This window comes from Macrotis lagotis, chromosome 1 (assembly GCF_037893015.1).
Source record: "Macrotis lagotis isolate mMagLag1 chromosome 1, bilby.v1.9.chrom.fasta, whole genome shotgun sequence".
Classification (NCBI taxonomy): domain Eukaryota; kingdom Metazoa; phylum Chordata; class Mammalia; order Peramelemorphia; family Peramelidae; genus Macrotis; species Macrotis lagotis.
Genome location: NC_133658.1, coordinates 109355236 through 109372030, shown reverse-complemented (window position 1 = coordinate 109372030; position 16795 = coordinate 109355236). Strand labels below are relative to the sequence as shown.

The 16795-nt window shown below is 38.3% G+C and overlaps 1 protein-coding gene across 3 annotated transcripts in view; it reads right to left on the bottom strand.

Moving 5' to 3' along the window:
• The window catches only part of SPTBN1 (spectrin beta, non-erythrocytic 1), a 259598-nt gene that overhangs the window by 32995 nt on the left and 209808 nt on the right, over positions 1-16795 (bottom strand). For all 3 annotated transcript variants that reach the window (XM_074206243.1, XM_074206236.1, XM_074206249.1), the window contains 2 exons: positions 8453-8543; positions 1615-1761 (listed from right to left, as the gene is read on the bottom strand). In XM_074206243.1, the coding sequence (XP_074062344.1) occupies positions 1615-1761; positions 8453-8543 (238 nt within the window). The remainder of the gene's footprint in view (positions 1-1614; positions 1762-8452; positions 8544-16795) is intronic.

Sequence of the window (16795 nt, the reverse complement as noted above, 5' to 3'; positions counted from 1 at the left end):
ATCAGACACTTCAAAAATTCATTAAAAAATAAATTTTGGAGAGGACTTCTTCCCTTTCCTTTCTCCAGGGATTTTTTCTAGGACTGAAATAAATAATCAGGGAAGGAAGAGAAAGTTAGGTTAAAACTGGCTGGTATAGGGGGAAACTAGGTGGCACAGTGGATAGAGCACCGGCCCTTGGAGTCAGGAGTACCTGAGTTCAAATCCGGCCTCGGACACTTCATAGTTAACTGGCTGTGTGGCCTTGGGCAAGCCACTTAACCCCATTGCCTTGCAAAAAAAAAACAAACAAAAAACTGGCTGGTATAAAAGCAGTGACCAAGAACCTAAGGAGAGTAAGACATGGACTAGAAAGAAGCCTTTGTTTTTTAAGTTAGTGCTGTTGGAGGGGATGTGGGAGTAAACTGGGACACTGATGCACTGTTGGTGGAGCTGTGAACTGATCCAACCCTGGAGAGCAAATTGGAATTATGCCCACAGAGCACTAAAACTGTGCAGATCCTTTGATCCTGCAATACCACCACTACTAGGTTTGTATCTAGAAGAGATTACCAAATGGGTAAAAAAACCCACATGTACAAAAATATTTGTAGGAGATCTTTTTGTAGTGTCAAAGAATTGGAAATTGAGGGGAAGCCCATCAATTGGGGTAGATTTATGTGATGGAACGTTATTGTTCAAAAAAAATCATGAGGGACAGGACTTCAGAATAAATAGCCTGGAAAGACCTGCATGAACTGATACTGAGTAAAGCAAGCAGAATCAAGAACATTGTACATCCTAACAGCAACATTGGGTACTGTTCAACTATGACGGACTTCTTCATTTCAGCAGTACAATATAGACAATTCTAGAAGACTTGTGATGGAAAACACCAACCAAATCCAGAGAAGGAACTATGGAGTGTAAACACAGACTAAATCTACTATCTTCAATTTTTAAAAGTTGTCTTTAGTAATATTTATTTTTCCATTCTAATTTTTCTTTCTTAAGATTTGATTTTTTTTTTACAATATGGCTATTATGGATTTAAATTTAACATAGTTATACATGGATAGCTATATTAAACTGCTTTCTGGAAGGAAAGGAGAAAAATGTGAAACTCAAAACCTTGCAAAAAAAAATGACTGTTGAAAACTATAAATAAAATATACAAGAAAAAAAAGTTAGCACTACTTTGAACATTACTGACTATATGAGTGCCTGAATGTGAAATATCTCTGATAGATCTCCATATCAGTACCCATAAGCATATATGCCCAGGACCCAGGATCCAAGCCCTAAAGAACCAGCAAGATCAACTTTGAGATCTCAACAGAAGGCAGAGAAACACAATGCAAAAAGAGAGTACAAATTTAATCTATCTTCTGAAATCACTTTTTTGGACAAGAGAAAAAAAAACAACCAGTCACCACCACCAAGTCACCTGCAGATAATTCATTTACATGGTGTTAACTTCATAGAAAACCACAATCCTCTGCTAACCGTTATGAAAACGGTTTGTTCTGTCTAGGTATGACTAAAATGTAGGGACTGTAAATATGCTGAGTAAAAAAAGAACAGAGCCACACCTTAGAAGGGCAGGGGTGGGACAGAACATTTATTCTCACTTACCTTTTCAATTTTGTCAAGCCATTCTTTGTTTGATGCAAGCTCTGCCATAAAGGCTTGATGCTTGAGCCATTTGCTGTGCAGATTTCTGGCTTCATCATAAGACATATCCTGAGCTGTGAGCATCTTTTCATTGATCCAAAGGGAGAGCTGGAAAATGACAGAAGGAATTGGAACATGAGATCAAAATAATACCTCTGTGTATAATATGTATAGCAAAATAATACTTGATTAACCAGAACTTCAGTACAGGGCTAATTGGCCCCAGATACTTATGGATTTCCTGTCATTTGTATGTCATATGCTAAAAATTTTGGGGATAGGATGAGGAAGAAGCTGAGCCATAAAAGTTACGTTTACTGTCATTCAACCCATACATTACAGGTATAAGGATTCTCAGTTCAAATTTCCAGCAAATAATTATCTTCTCCATTTCTAGTTTGTTACAGCTTTGTTACAGAACATTTTGTCAAGTCAAAGATCTACATCTCTGAGACTTGGATCCACCAATCTTTATTCTGTTCTCTGAGACTATGAAATAAGATTATGTTTTTTATACATTTACATATGCATTATATATGTATATGTATGTACATATATATAAAAATAAAAACATAAAAATTTATGTGTATGCACACACACACACACACACACACACACACACTTATATAAATGAAAATATAAAATTTCTTTCCTATATGCTGGGTCTGGAGTAAAGAAGACTCATTTTACTGAGTTCAAAATCTGGCCTCAGACATTTACTAGCTATGGGACCCTGGGCAAGTAATTTCATTCTGTTTGCCTCAGTTTCCTCCTCTATAAAATGAACTGGAGAAGGAAATGGCAAACCCCCTCCATTAGCCTTGCCAAGAAAACCCCAAATGGAGTTGGACACAACTGAAATGAATGAACATAAAAATAGATCAATGTGCTTCTAAATCTTTCCTCATCCAACTCAAGGATTCCCAGTTTCTTCAACCAATCTTAACAATACAAAGTAGAGACCTTTCACTTTCTCAGATGGTTACCTTCTAATTTACCAATGTCCTTCCTAAGCTGTAGCCATGGAACTGAATACAACATTCCAGATTAGGACTTATTTATAATTTTTGCACAAACTTATCCATCTTTCATCTGTCTGTCACTCTTTATATACAAAATTTTTTTTGACTGTGATAAAAGTCATATAGTAAATAAAAGCACAGAGTTGTAGAAACTGCACTGAATGAGTCAGAAGATACTTTAACTTCGGTTCTTCCATATTTAGAGACTCAATCAAGCACTAAGCTCTGAACCAGAGCCCCGAAGAACTTTCATTCTGGCCACCCAAAATTAATGAGTGCCTGCATTTCACTTGTGTGCCAAATTTATGGTTCCTATGCCATAGAAACCCTACATTCAAGTAGACTTCCCTCTAATGATCCCTTTGCTGAAGATATTCAAAGGGATTTTGGGAGTTATTGAAACCAAAACAGTAAATGCTATGAAGCAGTAAACAATGTTGAAGATGTCTTCCCTTTCCACCCTAATAAATCATGAGATGAGAAAAATGTAACTTTTGTGGCTCAGCTTCTTCCTCATCCTATCCCCAAAATTTTTAGCATATGACATACAAAAGACAGGAAATCCATAAGTATCTGGGGCCAATTAGCCCTACACTGAATTTCTGAAACCCATTCCCCTAAGTTTGCTAACTTGACTAAAAGATGTGATACTTGCACAAAGTCAAGGAAGATGATATGTGGGCAATATGGAAGGGATTTGCATTTAATCTTCCCTATTTTACTTTTCCTCCTTCTGATAATCCTATTTCACCAGTCCAGAAAAGAAGAGTTTCAATGGTCTATTTAAGAGAAAATATGACTTTCTTAAAAAATGGTAAAACTGGGGCGGCTAGGTGGCGCAGTGGATAGAGCACCGGCCCTGGAGTCAGGAGGACCTGAGTTCAAATCTGACCTCAGACACTTAATAATTACCTAGATGTGTGGCCTTGGGCAAACCACTTAACTCCAATGCCTTGCAAAAAAAAAAAAGTAAAACCCTTTGTAAACAAAACACTACAGATAGGACAAAACTCCAATTTTCTTTTTTTTTTTTTTAAGGTTTTTTGCAAGGCAAATGGGGTTAAGTGGCTTGCCCAAGGCCACACAGCTAGGTAATTATTAAGTCTCTGAGGCCAGATTTGAACTCAGTTACTCCTGACTCGAGGGCCGGTGCTCTATCCACTGCACCACCTAGCCACCCCAAAACTCCTATTTTCAAACAACAAATTTTTTCCCAGTTGCCTGTAGCAATCAGAAAAACCAACTATGGTCATTTAATTATGCTAAGGGAAAGGTTAAAAACAAAAAGGAAAATCAAATTACAAAACCTCCCCCCTGTATCCTCCTGATCTCAAGGCCTCAAAAACACAATAAAGGACATTTATTAAAGCTGCCAGGGACATTCACATATTTCCTCTATTCATAGCCACCTACCCAAGAGGAATAAAATGGAGGCCAAAAGCCCCCTAACAAAAAACAGAGGCTTATAAACAAATCTTCTCTTTGCTGAGCACATCATCCTACAGATAAAAACATCAAGAGGTCCAGTGCCCTGAAATGGATCTGTGGAACTTGCTGGATCATCACTCTCTATCAACATTCCTGAAGTAGGAATTATTTGAGGACATTTTAAAAGGTCATTTAAGAATATAATCATTCTCTACAAAAAAGAGCACTGCACAGCTTGAAAAACAGGGGGTTGGGGTAGGGGGTAGTACAGGGAGAGTCTGTTCTGATCATTGTATAATAAATAAGAGAATGGCACAGAAATCACCAGCTGATCAAAATCACAAGTGGGAGTGATAAGATGAAGAGAAAGGGGAAGTAGTGAGAAGGAATAAAACAAATGTATTTTCCTTCCTGGACAAAGTATAACCTAATATTAAAAAAAAAACACCTACTGAAAGAGCTAGAGTATTGATTTTGTATTGATCCACAAGTAAGTATTCATTTAGTTTCCATTCCATTCAGAGACTCTAGTCCCATCTTAGCATTTTTCAATAAGAGGGTGGTATGTAAGTAAAAGATTTAGGAAAAAAAGAATATTCCATTTTTTTAAGGCTTTTGAGAGGTAAATGGGGTTAAGGTTAAGTGACTTGCCCAAGGTCACATAGCTAGGTAATAAATGTCTGAGGTTGGATTTGAATCAGGTGCTCCTGACTCCAGGGCCAGTGCTCTATTCACTGTGCCACCTAGCCAGCCCAAGAATATTCTATTTTACTGCTAAATTACCCCCCCAAAAAAATGGAGCATGACAAAAATTCAGGTCATTCAGTTTCCTGAATCCTATATACCAGGATTAAATATGATCTGTGGGTGCTCAAAGAATCCATAAAAGATACATGTGGTGGAGCTTTCTGACTTAGGGTGCTTCTTCAAAGTCCCTTGGCAAGGAAGTTGGCTACAGAGAAAAAGGCCTATGTTGGAGATGTCTTCTGGAATTGTAGCCAACAAGTTGTCAACACAAACTTTACTCTGAGATGTTTGAACCAAATAGTTTTTGGAGTCCAGGAAAAATCTTTGCTAGAGCAATAATTGTGATAAGAAGACAGTGTCTTGATGAAGACCCAATCTCTATGGCTCTAACTTTAAATACCAAGAGCCCAAATCACTATAGGAAGAACTAAACTGATGGAAAGAAATAAAGGAAAAGACAAAACAGGGGAGTTAAGTCAGCACTTATCAATCATCAGATACTTTGTAAATCATTCCCATATCATAGAAAAGTCCAAAACCTTGTTTCCGATTCTCTGAAGTGAAACTAACTCATAGGAGGCTGAGCCTTCCAGATATTCTTAAAGAAACTGGCAGCTGCTCACATCGGAGAGTAGGCTCCTTGTAACCAAAGGTGGTAATTTAGACTAAATGGAAAAAGTTAAATTCTGTTTCTTAAAATTGGGGTTGACCACTTCCTGTGACTACACTGAGCTAGTCAATCATTTTATATATTTATTTTCTCCACACATTTCCACTTTTAAGTGTTCAAAAAAGGAAAATTTGAGGTTTGCCAGAAGGAAAAACATTCACACAATTAGAACTGTCCAAAAATGGAATGAGGCTATCTATAAGGGGCATTAGTTCTCCCTCATTGGTCATCCTCTCCAAGCAAAGACTGGATGACCACTTAGTGGATATAAACATTGAATGAACTGTCCTTTTCTAAAAGATATTCAGTGATAGGTATGAATTTTTCTAAATAGAATGTAGGGAAATAATCTAAACTAAACATCTCAATTCAGTATGTAGTAAATCCTTCTACCTCACATGTTCTCATTTATAGGATCATGGATGAAGACCTGGGATTTGGATGACAGAAAGCACCTAATCTAACTCCCTCATTTTAGATGAGAAAATGGCTTTCAAGCAAGTTGAGAGACTTGCCCATCCATGTCACTGGATTACTACCAAAGTGGCAAGACTGGGAGCTGAGTGAAGACCCTCTGAAACCCAATCCAGGATTCTTTCCATTTCACCACAGCTTCTTCAAAAAATTATGGGACTGCAGAACTGCATAGTCCTTTACTAACACACTATCTCATCTGATCCTTGAAATAACCCTTATGAATAACAACCACAACATAAAACTGAATGCAATGAAATTATAATGAGTAAACTTGAACCTAATGAGTAGAGAAAATCCATTTCCCTCCCTCTCTCTGCAGGTGGGGGCTAAGGAGTATAGAATACTACACATTACCATCAAATTTGGTACATTTGGTAGAACTACTTTTATTCTCTTGCATCCCTTTAAATTCTTTGTTATAAGGGATGCCTCTATAAGTAGGGAAAAGGATGAACTTGAAGGAAGGATGGATTTATTTGGAAATGAAAATGACTTTTTTTTTAGGATTTTTGCAAGGCAAATGGGGTTAAGTGGCTTGCCCAAGGCCACACAGCTAGGTAATTATTAAGTGTCTGAGGCCAGATTTGAACTCAGGTACTCCTGACTCCAGGGCTGGTGCTCTATCCACTGTGCCACCTAGACATCCCAAGAAATGAAAGTGATTTTAAAGATAATTAAAAAAAAAGTTTAAACCAATCCTGTAAGGTATGTTCTGTAGATATTCTCTCCATTTTAGAATCAGAGATTCAATGAGAATGACCTTGGCCACTGCCACAGAACAAATAAGTGAATCTTGCTCCAGTACTCTCTCCACATCATGCTAAGTAGATTCTTCCAATATGAATCAACACAACTCTCAGGAGGCATGTATGATGGATGGCTCTGCACTGAGCAGCTTCTGCAAGAAGCCTTTTCCTGTCCTCCTGGATCTCAGCATCTTCTCTTTGTGACCATTGGTGATTTATCTAGTCTATCCCATTTGTACAAAGTTGCTTGCAGGTGATCTCCCTAATTAAACCATGTGCTGCTGGAGGTCAAGGACTGTCTTTTGCCTTTTTCTATATGTGTTGTGCTTAGCTTAGTGCAGTGTTTACAGATGCTAAATAAAGTCAGTTGAATGGAGACCAAACTATAAAAAGTTCAGAAAAAAAACCCAACCTTTTCTTTCATGGAGTGAAGTCTACATGTCACACAGAAAATGTCTTAAAAACTTTAAGGTATTATTAATTGTAAAATTAAGGCTATTATGCTATGATTTGTGGTAGCTATTATTAGTTTCATTTTTATTATTGGGAATGAGACAAAAATCCAAGTAATTAACACAAACTTAGCAACCTTTCCAGGAGATAAGAGATATTGAGATTGAGGACAGAAATGTTGAAATTAGTTTGGCCCCCAGAAAATCCAGGGCATTTGGTCACCTCAGGCAGGCAAAAAGGTTTCATCTTTATGGTGATGTTGCCTCCTTGAGCTGGATGTAGCCAAAATGGCTTCAGGGACAGTGAAAAGCTTAACCCATTACCAGAGAAACGGCAAAATGGCCTATCAGTTAATAATATAAAGAATTAAAAATACAGCCTGGGAAAAAAAAATAAACCCTAAGATTCCTTCCTACTCCACTCAAGCACAACAACAAATTCTACTCAGCTAAATTTAGAGCCTATTCTTCCCCCCCCCTGCGTGTCAAGATTGAGTCACTGACACAGATAATTAGTACTCTTAAATGAGAGTCCCATTCAGCCATCAGACTCCAAGCATCTGTTGGTGGTGATGACAATTCTCTCTCCAACCTGTCTGGCTCCAGTTAAATCCCACAGAGACCCCCCGCAGGACAGGTTCTGCTTAGCTTTGTGGTTGAAGGCTTTACTGTCCAAGGTTGAGCCACTGGAGCCTCAGCAAGATGGACAACAGGACTGAGGCTTAAAAGGCCAGAGGCTCACTGTTGACAGAGATGATGATCAGGGAAAGCAATCAAACTCATAATTCTTTGAGCACGCAGTCATCGTTTATATACCAGGTGCTTCTGAATTAAGAGGGGGACCTTCGCAGGCCAAGACTCTGCAAGGACATTTAATACTGCTGGACCACCACTCTCTTTTGCTGGGAAAGTAAGAAAGCTAAAGGGCTAAAACACACATTCATCTTCCTACACACCAAGAGCAATGTACTTATATGAACCAGTCACGTTTGTACGGCTGTTCTCCTCCTCCTTGGCTCATTCAGCTAAATTCTGTTTTTAAAATGTGTTTATGCATGTGTCAGTGAAGTATGAAATAGTAAGATAATCATCGGATTAATACCATATGTTTAAATTTAGCTTTCTGAAATCTAGATAATGTTGGGCTTCAAATTATTATTTTTAACATATTTCTAATGGGAGTTTGAAAGATATATCTTGAATATTTTTTCTTCTGAAAGTGAATTAATCTTGAGGTATTGATACAGCAAAGCATACCTCCTGACAATCCTGTAGGAATTTCTGAAGATCCCTGTTGTCCTTCAACCTCATCAGAAGCTCACTGGCTGCCTCACGATTCTTTCTGTGTCTGCGGGGGAAAAAAGAGAGAAAAACAAAACACTATGAAAAATCTGAAGTGTTCCAACTCAAAATGACTTTCTCTTCCTTAGACTTCCTAATATTATTTTTTCTGGCTATCTATAATGAGATTAGCTGTGGCAAAGGTTAGTTACAGAAAACAGTCATTTATAGTTTTTATGTATGACATGCCAAAATAAGCATATTCTGCATTCATAATTGAATGGCCAAAAAAAAGAGAAAAGAATGGTAGTATCTTTTCAGTGAAAAGGTCCAGATTAAGAGTGATTAAAATACTAGCTCAGGGTCACATAACAAATTCATTGAAAAAGCTGATTCCTAATCCTGAATTGATTCCACCAAATGAGTCATTCAAAACCACCAACTGAGCATGAACTATACAACAACAGGGCTTTGCCAGGGACAATGTCCTAAAGATGCTTATAATCAAATGGTGCTAGATAGGACAAACAGATGAATGGATATATTTCTTCTGCAAAGATATAAAAATTCCCTGAAGGAATAGAATGACTGGATTTTATATTTGTATCCCTCTCACCCAGACAGAACAGAGTTTAGCAAAGAAGTTTAATAAAAACTTGGCTTATTGATTAAAATAACTATAAACAATAATTAAAAACATACAAATTAATGCTACTTTTGAATATGAGATTTTTTGAGAGGACGGACAAAATCCAAATTTGGAATGTTAGAACTGATCCATCTTATCTTTGAAATAATTTAATCCAAGTCTTCAACTTGAAGAGTAAACTGATACTCAAAGAGGATGGTAGAACCCAAACTACACAGTCTAAGACTCTGAGGAATGCTTAGCTCTCAGTTTATACCACACTTTCCTGGTTCCTTCTATATAAAATGGGAATAGTAGTGCTCCCAAGGTTTCTGTAAGGATAAAAAGGACATATGTGAAAAGTGCAATCCACATGCTGATTACTGTTTCTATACTTAATAGGAACATCTAAATTCTGTTCCTATGCCCACTGTAGACCTTGGAGGTCACTGTGTTCACTGGAATAAAAGCATTTAACCTTTCTGTGTCTTGAAGTTTTCTATCTGAAATTGAATGCTACGAAAAAAGACTGATTTTTCAGGATGGCTAACCCACAATGTTCTGAAGAAGTAGAAAATTGTTTCAAGAATGCAGTTCTCCCAATATTCTCATGTAGCCTGGGATATAAAGCTGTATTTAGTAGTGGTAAAATTGTGAAGTGCTGCAAATACCAGGGAAAGTCACTGAACTCAGTTTTTCTAGATATTCAATGATGATAACATCACTTTAATCTTCCCAACTCTTAGGTTAAGAATTTATAAGAGGATAGGAGGAGTCTGATTCTTTTTCAGCCTCCATAGAGCTTGGAAGAAGTGAGATAAAAATTTGATTAGCACCTGAGGAAATCTTTCAGATAAATAAATGAAAACCTACAGCAGCCCTCTATACCATTCAACACGGATATTGAATTTAACCCTAAATGAATGACTACACTACACATTTAAGGAAAGAGAATCACACAATTCCCTTTTTTTTTTAGGTTTTTGCAATGCAATGGGGTTAAGTGGCTTGCCCAAGGCCACACAGCTAAGTAATCATTAAGTGTCTGAGGCCTGATTTGAACTCCTGACTCCAGGGCCGGTGCTCTATCCACTGCACCACCTAGCCGCCCCAATCACTCATTTCTAAGCTGTTCCTTACCTGATATACCTTCCTCCTTGACCCCTTTCTCTTTTTAGGTGAAACAATTAAAGCCCTGAGTTATTCAAAAGTTATTCAAAGGTGAAGCAACAAGGTAATGCGAGAATCAGGAGTAGATTTCAGGTTGCCTGGCTCCCTTTTCAATGTACCTTCTATTTCTACTCTATTTATTCTTTCTAGGAGTAATGATGTGATTGCTTCATTTGGGGGTAACAGAAGGAAAGAAAGCAGGTCAGCAGTGGCAAAAGTATATCAGAGAAAGAAGGTCAAATGTGTATTATAAACGGAAAAGAGAGGAACTTATGACTCAGCCCCTGGGGGATAATATCTTACTTTTCTCAAAAGCTCAAAGTTTTTCCATATCCTTAGGAGAGGTCTCAATGTGCTCATATTCCTTTGGGAAAACACTGGCTAAAGGAAATGTATCCTTCCCACACCCACCCCAATTTCGTCAGGGAGAGGCTAGGAAGGACCAGGAAAACATAGATGGGGAGTTGAGGGGAAATGGAAGGAAAAGCCTAAGTCACCTGAAAATGTAAGTAGGCTGAGCAATGATAAAAGAGAAACCTATCACAAGAAGACTGGAAGAATAATCCTCAGTCAAATAGATGCAAAGGTGGGAGTCACATCCTTTCAAACTGAAGTCTTGAGGTCAACTATTTTAAGATAAGGGGCAGGGTATTTAATAAAAGGAAAAATAGGATTATAATATGAGAGTTGGAAAAAATTTGGCTTAAGTTCAATGGAATTCTTATTGGAAAATACCTTTGGTTTTGGAGAGAGATGGAAGAGCCAAGAGGAACCCAGAGGAAAGAAAGGAGCTAGCTGGTTAAGGAGTCTTAAGATTGAACTGTTTTGGGGCAGCTAGGTGGTGCAGTGGATAGAGCACCAGTCCTGGAGTCAGGAGAACCTGAGTTCAAATATGACCTCAGACACTTAATAATTACCTAGCCGTGTGGCCTTGGGCAAGCCACTTAACCCCATTGCCTTGCAAAAACCTAAAAAAAAAAAATTAAAAAAAAATTAACTGTTTCCTTCATAGCAGTCCAGTCAAGTTTACCAGGACAGTTAAGGTATTGATGGGGAGTCACTGAAATTCAGAGCAGTGTGGGGGAAGGAGGGAGAGAACAAGGATGGACAATTTGACATTTTAGGAAAACAACTTGGGCAGCTATATGGCAAATGGATCAGAGAGGGAAGAGCTCAAATAAATCTCCAAATAGATAAAACATAAGACATGCAGAAAGCTTCTACAAGGGTAAGAGGCTATTATGATCAAGATGTTGTAAAGGTAAAAATGATAAGATTTATCAAAGTATTGGATATGTGGGTGAGAGTGAGGAGTTGAAACTGAAACTGAAGCTGTGAGTCTAGTGACCAGGACACTAGTAATAGGGACATGTAAAGGGGGGAGAGAGACTTCCCCAAATGACAAATGGTCAAAGGTTATGCAGAGGCAATTTACAGATGAGGAAATCAAATCGATCCATAGTCATGAAATACTATTCTAAATCTTTACTGATTTGAGAAATGCAAATTAAAGCATCTCTGGGGTACCACCTCACACTTCAAATGGGGAATGGCTGAACAAATTGTGGTATATGTATGTTATGGAACTCTATTGTTCTATGAGATACCAGGAGGGATGGGAATTCAGGGAATCCTGGAGGGATTTGCATGAACTGATGCTGAGTGAGATGAGTAGAACCAGAAGAACACTGTACATCATAACAGCATTATGAGGGTGATGATCAATCTTTTTTTTTAGGGTTTTTTTTTTTTTTGCAAGGCAATGGGGTTAAGTGGCTTGCCCAAGGCCACATGGCTAGGTAATTATTAAGTGTCTGAGGCCAGATTTGAACCCAGGTACTCCTGACTCCAGGGCTGGTGCTTTACCACTGCGCCACCTAGCTGCCCCCACTGCGCCACCTAGACGCCCCCACTGCACCACCTAGCCACCCAGTGATGATCAATCTTAATGGACTTGCTCATTTCACCAGTGGAATAATCAGGGACAATTTTTAGGGTATCTGTGTTGGAGAAATCCATCTGTATTTAGAGAAAGAATTGTGAAGTTTGAACAAAGACCAAAAACTATTATCTCTAATAAAAAAGAACACACACACACACACACAAAGTTATCTTATTATATAATTTTGCTAACTCTTACCCTTTATTTTTTCCTTAAGGATATGATTTTTCTCTTAACACCTTCAATTTGGATCAATGTATAGCATGGAAACAATGTAAAGATTATCAGACTGCTTTCTGTGGGGGTTAGGGGAGGGAGATTAGGGGGAAATTGTAAAATTCAAAAATAAAGAAATTTAAAAAAAGGGGGGGCGGCTAGGTGGCGCAGTGGATAAAGCACCGGGCCTGGAGTCAGGAGTACCTGGGTTCAAATCTGGTCTCAGACACTTAATCATTACCTAGCCGTGTGGCCTTGGCAAGCCACTTAAACTTGTTTGCCTTACAAAAAAAAAAAAAACTTAAAAAAAGCGGGGGGAGGCTTAGGACTCAGGGAAGGAAGATACTGGGTTCAATTTTAGATATACTGAGTTTGAGATGCCTAAAGGACATCCAGTCTGTAGTGTCTAAAAGCAGTTTTATGGGAATGGAAATCAGGAGAGACTAAAGCTGAATATAGAGATAAGAGAATCATCTGAATAAAGGTGAGAACTGAATCCATGGAAGCTGATGGGGTCACCAAGTAGTTTAGGATAGAGAGAGAAAAGGGAGGAAGACTCAGAATAGGGCCCTGGGAGCTACCTACACTGAGTGGCAATCATGCAAATTAGGAAACAGTCAGGGGGCAGCTAGGTGGTACAGTGGATAGAGCACTGTCCCTGGGGTCAAATCCAGCCTCAGACACTTGATATTTATTAGTTGTGTGAGAGAATATGCTAGGAGGTGATCAGCTAGGGCAAAGCTATAGAGAGGTAAATAAGGATGAAGACTGAGAAAAGGACGTTAGATCTAGTCCTTTTAAAAACAGTACTTTCAAATGAATGAAGACTCCAGAAGCTGGGCTGCAGAGGGTTTATGATAGAGTGAGGGAAGTAGAGGTACCTAGTGTAAATGATTATCTCAAGGAGTACTGAAGAGAAAAGCATGAGATAAACAAGGATAAGACTGGGATAGTGAAGGACAAAGTGAAAAACTCAAATTGTTTACCTGTATCTTTGTCTTGCTTCAGTATCTTAAAGATTTGTAATTTCAGTAACATAGTTTTATTTATCCTTAAATGCATATTGAAATTCTTCTGCAACCTAGTAGCTTTTAAAGAGCTGCAAGGTCTGAAAAATATGTTCACCTGTGGCCAAACTGATAAGCCTCCAAATATATCTAGACATGTAAATCCATCACGAAGTCCATATGTGAAGCCTTTCCAGCTTGGCAGAGTCAAGAAAACTCAGGGTCACCTTCATGATACAATGGTGTACTGGAATAAGAAGTTAGATCAAGGTTCTCAGCCTTCTATGTGTATGGATCCCATTTGAAAAGAAGGGAAGCCTTTCGCACCCCTCTCAAATTCAAAAAAGGAAATCAATTATCCTGAAACATAAAATCAGTTAACATGTTCAAGAATCAGATTAAGAACCCGAGCTCTAGCTTAGCTTTAGAGTCTTCAATGAAGCAAAAATTTCCGAATGTATTTCTGTCAATTATTGAAAATCAGGACTGAATCCTCAGGAGCACTCATCCACTGAAGCCTCCCAATTCTCTAGAGGATTGTAAGTAAAAACACCAAAACTGATTCAGGAAATTTGTGATGGGTCAGAAATAAGACTTAACACTCTTCCCATTAGTTCACAGTCATGACAAGCTCCCCTTCCCTGCCAGTACATCTTATAAACCTGTCTTAATGTATGCAGACAATTCTGAGAAGATTTATGAAAGTCAATCTATTTCTACTTCAAACATTATCTGGAGAAATTCAACTAGGTAAATATTTCAAAGTGTTTTTAAGTTTAACCACCAAGTCTTTAAAAATTTAACTACAAACTAAAATTTTTTTTTTAGGGTTAATTATGAAGGTTGAGGGGAGACTGAAATGGGATAATAGTGAATAATTACAAGTCCAATGAAAAAATGAAATTAAAATAGAAGGGAGAAATGAAGAAGAAACGAAGGACAACTGTGAGACAGTGCTCGGAAGAGTGAGAACATTCCACAGGGAGGACCAGGGTTATGGCTGAATCAGGAAACACTTGGCAGCTGTGATTGTGGTGTAAATGTTTGGACACGCTTCCCAATAGTGTGGACAGGAAGCACATTCCTTGAAGGTCAAAGTAAAGCTGGTATAATGGACTCAAATGGTTTAATGTACTAAACTTACTAGAACCTGGCTATGCTCACCAGGAGGTTTTTAACAAGGTCTGATTTGCTGGGTTATTGTTGTCTCTCTCCACCTCCCCTCCAAGTATCACACAGTAGAATTGTTATAAAAGTCAATATGGGGGGGAAAAAAGGACAATTTGGGCTCCAAGCCAGTTAGTGTTTATAGGAGAACAGAGGATCCTAGGTGCCCTGGACAAACAGGTTTGGTGATTATAAAGTTGGAGACTTTCTGTGGAAATAAGGAAGCCAGGTGCTGCATGGGTTTTAGATACTGAGGGTCTTTTCTTCTAAGAGAAGAAGGTTTAGGTCTCAAAAAATGATATTTTGGGTCAAAAATTCTGGTTTCTTGTTCTTCCAGACATTGGACTGTGGCCTGGAATTTTTCTTTAGTCTTTAATATACTTCCCCAGAAAGAATACAACTAAAAGCTCTAATTTTCCATGTAGTCTCAGGCACCTATAAATACTACTAACACTGCTCAAAGCTAAGTGTCCAACCTTTCCTCCTGTACTTTTTCATTCCAATAAACTTAATAAGGTTACTTCCTACCTAACTAGCTCAACCAGAGTATTCAAAGTGATCTTATAACAAAAGGATTAGTCCAAGGGATTTGGGTATTTATTTTTCTTATAACCATAAAAATGCCAGTAACTCACTGGTTTTTGTATTTTAAATGAAACAAGTGCCATGAAGGGTCAACTTCTCATCTGAGGATATGAAATTAAAATCAGAATCCAACTGGCATTAAGAGAGAAATATAAGTGAAACTCTGAAAGACAAAAACAAATCTTTTCTTGTGTGATCAAATACTTCACTTCCTTTTTATCAAAAAAAAATCTTCTGGAAGCTGCTCTAAGCTTTGATAAGATCTGGTTCTTGCTGGGAGGCGGGGGTGGGGGGGATGACCAATCCCTGCTGAAAGCTTCTATCATGTAAGAGGATCCTTACCTGCTCCCACCTGCCGTATTATGGCCAGTGTGGGGACAAAACAGATGAAATGGAAAGGCAGACGGAAATCTGTTAGACACTCCATCTATAAGTGACAAAGTCAATTTGCTATAGAACTCTGCTGTATCTATCTACTGTGGAAGGAAGGGAACATGGTATATTCTCATTAGGGAATGGGGATAAAAAAGTAAAGTATTCTTCATGACACATGCTAAGAGTATTCTGTCTTGTCTTCTCCAAGACAACTAGTGTTTTTGAAGAATGTGGATCAGGGATTGTTAACCTGGGTTTCAAAGACCTCTAAAGGCTATTTCAGGTCTGAGAATTTAAAAATAAAAGAAAGAAAAAAAAAAAACATACAAATACATAAAAACTGTATTTTAGGGGTGGCTAGGTGGCGCAGTGGATAGAGCACTGGCCTTGGAGTCAGGAGTACCTAAGTTCAAATCTGGCCTCAGACACTTAACGATTACCTAGCTGTGTGGCCTTGGGCAAGTCACTTAACCCCATTGCCTTGCAAAAAAACTAAAAAAAACCAATCAAAAACCTCCCCCTGTATTTTAATCTAGTTGGCTTTCTTGGTAATCAATTAATAACTATTAAATACTACTATTAAATGCAGGCACAGTGCTAATCTTATATTAAAAATTAAAATCTTTTATGCCTTTCAAAATATAACTTGGAGAAGCAATTCTTAGGTTTCATCTCCAAAGGGTAAGAACCCTTGAAGTAGACAGATGATTAAAATGCGTCCTTTCCCTCCTTTTAAAGGGATGCCCTCCCTATCACCTTGTCTTAGGGAGTCAAGTTTAGGCACTGACTAAAAAGGGGGAGGACTGAGTTCCTAGGACCCACATTCCAAATTAACCCGAGCTCCTCAGCACAAGGAAACAGGAAAGGACTACGCAGTAACTTCTCTTACAACCCTGCCATGAGGCAGCAGCAGCATCACCATTAGCATTTATACTGCCACTGCTAGTACAGCTAATCACTCTACAAACATTCTATCATTTCATCCTCATAATAATCCTTTAAGGTTGCCTTACTTTATTATTATTATTATTATTATTATTATTATAGCCAAGTCCTATGGCGAGTCAGTGAGTGAGATCACACCTGAACTCAGTTTTCCTGATTGTGGGCCATGCCCCACTACAGCATCAGCTGCCTCAGCATACAGCAGAAGCCCCACAATATGCTACATGAAGACTGAGCCATTCGCTCATTCTTGCACCTCCACAATGAGGGTTGGTTTTGTTTTT